General features: G+C 39.3%; 2 protein-coding genes across 2 annotated transcripts; both read left to right on the top strand.

Moving 5' to 3' along the window:
• The first annotated feature begins 708 nt into the window (after positions 1-708).
• On the top strand, positions 709-3137 carry LOC129739453 (uncharacterized). The gene is made up of 2 exons (XM_055730911.1): positions 709-848; positions 1702-3137. Exons 1-2 carry the CDS (start codon positions 772-774, stop codon positions 2915-2917), a joined length of 1293 nt encoding a protein of 430 aa, XP_055586886.1. The 5' UTR covers positions 709-771; the 3' UTR covers positions 2918-3137.
• Positions 3138-3396: 259 nt separating this feature from the next.
• Positions 3397-6288, top strand: LOC129738203 (uncharacterized protein K02A2.6-like). Its single transcript, XM_055729394.1, has one exon. It carries the CDS (start codon positions 3397-3399, stop codon positions 6286-6288), a length of 2892 nt encoding a protein of 963 aa, XP_055585369.1.
• The last annotated feature ends 201 nt before the right edge of the window (positions 6289-6489 follow it).

Here is a 6489-nt window from a genome sequence, read left to right as displayed (position 1 = left end):
AAATTAGGCTTGGTGGAGTGGCTTGGAAGTTCTTTGAATATTTGATATCCTTATCTTTTTTTTGTGGAGAGATAGAAAGAGAGTAGGGGGCTCCTTTACATTTTCCAGCATAATTGGAAAACTTTTAAAGCATATGGATCTAATATTAGGCATGGGAAGGTATTTGAATACGAGAAATGTTTCTATGATATTTTTAAAAACCCTCTGTTCTTCCTGAGGGGAAATTTTAGGGTAGGAGGGTGCACTCATACAGTTTTTTACATAATTCGAGAACTTATCCAGCAAATGGAACCATATTTCGCTTGGTAAGTTATTTGAGTAGTTATGAGGAATGTTTCTATGGATATTTGGTACTATTGCCTCCTTCCAGTGGGGTGATTTGAATGAGAGTAGGGGGCTGCATTACATTTTTTTGCTTAACTCGAGAACTAATCGAGCGTATGGAAACAAATTTTATATGTTGTGGTAAGTAGTATTCATGATAATAGTAAAATTCAATTGAAATAAAATTAAGCATTTTACACAACGTGTCGAATTATTCTTGTTGGCTTAAGAATTATTGAGTAGTTTCTGACCAGCGACTTTAATCAGAAATACAAATTAAAATTAGTGTGTAGATCTCATGAGTTACTTTAATTGTATTAACGTATTCTGACTATTCATAAAACTCACACGATTAACACTTTGGTATTCGTACAAACGGTGGATCTGACGAGTTGCCCCGAAAAAAGAAACGGGAGTTTTTCGGAGATAGCAGAAAAGTGCAGACGAATGTCCGGAATCAACGAAGAAATTCCGCCCGATCACGACAGTGGCGCAGTCGGTGCGGCCAAAGGATTTTCTAGCAAGTAAGTATATGGTAAACACCGAAAACAGAAAAACAAAATGGTAGGTAACAGAAAGATACATGTGTCTCGAACGAAATCATCGCGAAAAAATATATGTGCGATGGACGACATTAAGGCAATGGACAAAAAATATATGCGCCAAGAAAGAAATTATCACAAAAAAAAATAAAAAAAGAAATTATCGCGGAAAAAATAAATGTGCGATAAAGGATATCAAGGCATCAAAAAATATATGTGCCAAGGGAGAAAACTCAGGCTTCGAAAAAATAAGTGTGCCTGCGAGAAAAAAATATATGTACTCGAGAAATATATGTACCAAAAAAAGAGAGAAAATTATGGCAAATGAAAAAATAAATGTGCCTACGAGAGAAAAAAAAATTTGTTATCGAGAAATAATTGATACAATGGATAGTGTGGCTAAGAAAAAATATCATGTCCCAGGATAGACTTTAGAGCATCATGGCGGATATTTCTGTCCAAAGCGATTGAATCTAGTTAATATGTGATGACCATACCTGAAAAGAAATTCCTATACCTATGATGTAAGTGTAAGTGTAAATGCAATACCTATGTAGGTATTTTGATTCATAAAAAAAGCGATACAAATACATAAATAGGTAAGCGAATATGTAAATGTAATACGTATGTAGGTAATGTGAAAAAGTGGATACATATACCTACGAATGTTAGTGAATATGTGTGTGAGTTACTATGAAGGTAAAAAGAAAAAAAGAACTCAGCAGTGATGCGTACTATAGTATAAGTTTTCTTCTGAAAGATACAATTGAGCCTAATTATAGTAAAATGATTACGTTGTTTAGAATTGAATTGTAAAATATGACTTTGTTTCCAGGAAACCGTCGAAAAAGAAATTAAGAAAAGCTCTGCAAAAATCCATGGAGGAAAATAACTCTCTTCGTGAACAGCTAGAACGTTTGTCGTCCGACCAGCAAATAGATCAAAACTCGGAGCAAAACTCTGATGCTGGATTACGTCCCACGCATTCTAGTACAATGAGAGAGGATGGTTCTGCCAATGTTAGTACCAGGAACGAATCGGTATTGTTGGCTACTATGAACAGTGTCACATTAGGATCCTTGAGTATTCCGGAATGTATTCCAAAGCCGGGTAAATCGGAAATAGATAAAGAATCGTTTAAATATTGGAAAGATATGGTAACCGCTGCTTTTAAGATGGCAAATTCAGCCGACGAACAAACTAAGTGGGGAGTTTTCCAAATGAAATGCGGAATGAAATTGTACGAGTTACTGAAGTCTTGTCCTTCCGAACCAGGAATGCCAGACGGCTTGCTGTCGCCGTTTTCCAATGCAATGGCCCGCCTTGATAGATATTTTGGATCACGAACGTATCTTCTTGCTGAAAGAGGAAAACTCATCAACATTTATCAGTCTGCAAATGAAAACAGTATTGAATTCGTACGGCGTGTTTCATCAGCAGCTAAGTTATGCGATTACACTGAGGATGAAGAGATGGAAGCAGTTGTTAGACAGCTAATGAAAGGTGCTTCCGATAGCTGTGTACGAAAACTTGCGCACAGAAATTGGGTTAGACAAGGTTCTATGAAAGATCTCATTGATCTGGTACGTGACAGAGAGTTGGAGAAGGCAAACGAGGAGGAATACCAGAGACTTCGAGGCCGCAACGAACAAACCTCATCAGTGGCAATGATTGCTCACGGCACAGTACCTCGTCAACAGAGTTGGCGAGGTAGAGGAATGCCACGTGGAAATCGCGGATTCCGCAGGGGAGGTAGAGGATTCTACCAAACTTCGACGCGCGATCAAAGAACATCGTGCTGGAGATGCGGAAGGTTTGGTCATCACTCATCTTCATGCGGAGCAGCAGATAAGGATTGCCGCAATTGTGGCCGATGGGGACACATCGCTCGAGCGTGTTCTTCATCCGCTGAGGACTCTAAAACTAAAACGTGGAAACGACCAGCCTCATCAGAAGACCAAATTATTCCAAAGAAGATCGCAGCCATTGAAAGCAAGTCCGAGCAAGATTCCGATAACGAGGTACATATTCCTGACAAAGACCCAGAGTAGGGTATCTTCACTTACAAGAACTTATTTTTTAAAATAAATAGAACCTCATATTAGAAGTAGGTTTGAGATATACAATACCCAATAATTAGCATTGTTATGAGTAACGAAAAAAAAACTATGTGGTTATGACTATAAAAAAAAATGTATTAATTAAATATACGTTGTTGCTAATAAAACTGATCAGAATGGATAAAGATTAAATAATAAGACATCGATACATTTCAACGACAAGATAATCTATTGAATAATAAAATTTCAATTAACCTTAGCAGTCTTATTTGAAATTGAAAAAAAATCAAACCCTTAAGTCATTATCCAACTATTGTTGAATAAAAAATGAAGTTTATTTTGCTGTTTTGAAATTAGATATTTAAAGCTTATAAGTTGTATCTAAGAGATATGTTATTTTCTAGGACCATTTGCAAGTGGCGGAGATGAGAAAAACAGAACTAAAAGATTTGGACATACATGCTGTTAGAATGCATACCATCAATCCACCTGCCGCAGCTGCTGACGTTTTTATAAACGCTCAAGTAGCTGGAAAAGTGGTACGCTTCATGATTGATTCAGGTGCGCAGGTGAATACAATCACAAAAACATCGTTCGATGAAATTATGGCCGATAACAAATCGTCAAGCAAAATTGTAGCGCTGAGTCCATTTTCTGATAAACCCTTAAAAGCTTACGCATCTAGTGGAAACATCAATGTGGTAGCAACATTTTCAGCAGAGTTGTTCATTTCCGAAGATCGTCCAGTCATGATCGAGAAATTTTATGTCGTAAAAGAAGTGCGAGCATTGCTGGGATTTAACACGGCCATTCGATATAGCGTCCTTGATGTCGGACTAAACGTGCCGGTGCGATATACACTTCCTAATCTTAACGCTGTCGTATACGAATCAACATCTGCTGTGCTAGCTAGAAACGAATTCCCCAAGTTCAACATCCCCCCGGTGACATTGAAGTATGATTCTGAACTTCCACCTTCACGTAGTGTTTATACCCACATTCCTCCGGCATTCAAAGAATTGACCAAACGTAAACTTGGAGAACTGTTGAGTTCTGGTATTATAGAAGAAGTGACACCTGAAATGGACCGTTCGTTTTGCTCGTCTTTATTGGTAGTACCAAAAGGTAGGAATGACATCCGCCTTGTCATCGACTTGAGAGGTCCTAATCGTTGTATACACAGGACTCCGTTCAAAATGCCTACATTCGAGTCCATAGTTATGGAGCTACATGGCGCTAAGTGGTTCTCAACAATAGATCTCAAGAATGCTTTTTTTCATATTGAGCTTGCCGAAAACTCCCGTCACCTAACAAACTTTTTCGCAGGAGACGGTTTATACCGCTACAAAAGACTTCCCTTCGGTCTCAGTAATGCTTCTGATATATTCCAGGAGTCATTACAGACGATTGTCCTGGCTGGTTGCGAAGGTGTGATTAACTATCTAGACGATATTTTAATCTTTGCTAAAACAAAGGCAGAACACGATGAAAATTTAGCAAAAGTTAAGAGGTGTCTGGAGAATCACAATGTCCGAATCAACGAAGACAAATGTGAAATCGGAAAGCAGTCCGTTAAGTTCCTGGGCTTTGTCGTTTCATCAACTGGTTGGAAAATAGAAGATGAAAAAATCGTAGCTCTAAAAAATTTTAGAAGTCCCGAAAACCTCGCGGAAGTAAAGAGCTTTTTGGGTCTTGTAAATTTTGTTGAAAAGTTCATCCCTCATCGAGCGCAGAGAACCTGGCGACTGAGACATCTTGCCAAATCTGAACGGTTTTACTGGGACAGTTCTCTAGAAGAAGAGTTCGAGTTCCTAAAAAATGACGCCTTGAAATCAATAACGACACTTGGATATTATAACCGATACGACGAGACCGAACTTTACGTAGACGCTTCTCCCCATGGCTTGGGAGCCGTATTAGTTCAATTTGACAAAGGAATGAATCCACGAATTATCGCATGCGCCTCAAAAACCTTGACCACTTGTGAGCAAAAGTATCCTCAAACGCAGCGCGAAGCTTTGGCGATGGTATGGGGGGTTCAAAAATTCTCTATATATTTGATGTGCGTGCCTTTTACAATTCGTACGGACTCCGAAGCAAACGAGTTCATCTTCGGAAGTTCGCATAGAATAGGCAGACGAGCTGTTACCAGGGCGGAAACATGGGCACTCAAGTTGATGCCGTATCGCTTTACTGTAAAACGGATACCAGGGAACTTGAATCTGGCCGATGCGTTATCAAGGTTGATGAATCGAAACACTCCTGCAGAATCCTTTGATAACGATGTTGACGAAAATCACCTTCTATTTTTGCTCGATTCAGGATCTTTAGAAATTTCATGGAATGAAATAGAAACAGCATCCGAAGACGACACAGATATAATACACGTAAGATCTGCCATAAGAACTGGTCACTGGGAGAGTGGACTTCAAAGGTATCAATCAGAGGCCAAATATCTGCGTACCTTGGGATGCTTGTTATTCAAAAGCGATAGAGTTGTTCTTCCAAAGTCTTTGCGTCAAAAAGCGATTCAATCAGCTCATCAAGGTCATATGGGCACATCATCCACCAAGCGCATCATGCGCGAATACTTCTGGTGGCCCGGTATGAGCGCAGATGTGGAGTCTTATGTAAAGTCATGCGAAACATGTCTTTTACTATCAAAAAAGAACCCTCCCATTCCACTGACAAATAGAGAACTACCTCGAGGTCCATGGGAGATTCTCCAAATAGACTTTTTCACTGATAAAGAGTTTGGCTATGGAGAGTTCTTGGTTATTGTAGACTTATATTCTAGATATATACACGTGATTGAGATGAAACATATGACCGCAGAATCTACAATCGAAGCTTTGAACAAGGTTTTTGCAACTTGGGGTTATCCTCTGGTGATCCAGAGCGATAACGGCCCACCTTTCCAAAGCGAAAGGTTCATAAAAACGTGGGAAAATAAAGGAATATCGGTACAAAAATCAATACCATTGAGCCCACAATCAAACGGAGCTATTGAACGTCAAAATCAAGGAGTCAAAAGAGCATTGGCGGCTTCAAAATTAGACAACGTCAACTGGCGACAGGCACTCGATCAATATGTAAACGTCCATAACAAGGTACGACCTCTCTCTCGACTAGGAGTGACTCCGTTTGAATTATTAGTCGGTTGGAAGTACCGTGGTTCTTTCCCTTGTCTTTGGGAATCAAAATCACCGTATGATTTGGATAAAGAAGATATAAGAGAAAAGGATGCCTTTTCGAAGCAGGAAAGCAAGAAGTACACGGATGCGAGAAGAGGAGCGAAACAGTCGGACTTGACAGTAGGTGACAAAGTCGTACTTACGCAATTTAAAAGATTAAAATCCTGAGAAGTACACCGTTATCGCTAGAGAAGGGGCAAAGATTGTGGTAAGGAGTGAGCGAGGTATCACGTATGCCCGAAACATCGAAGATGCCAAAAGGGTCGACAAAAGCCTTCCAGAAGCCACTACTTTAAACAGCGCAAACAATGATACAGGTAAAAAAAATGTATTTCTTGCTGTACTCTTTAAAACTAACTAAAAAAAATT

Source organism: Uranotaenia lowii, chromosome 1 (assembly GCF_029784155.1).
Source record: "Uranotaenia lowii strain MFRU-FL chromosome 1, ASM2978415v1, whole genome shotgun sequence".
NCBI classification, from domain to species: Eukaryota; Metazoa; Arthropoda; class Insecta; order Diptera; family Culicidae; genus Uranotaenia; species Uranotaenia lowii.
This window is presented reverse-complemented; position numbering and strand designations above follow the sequence as displayed.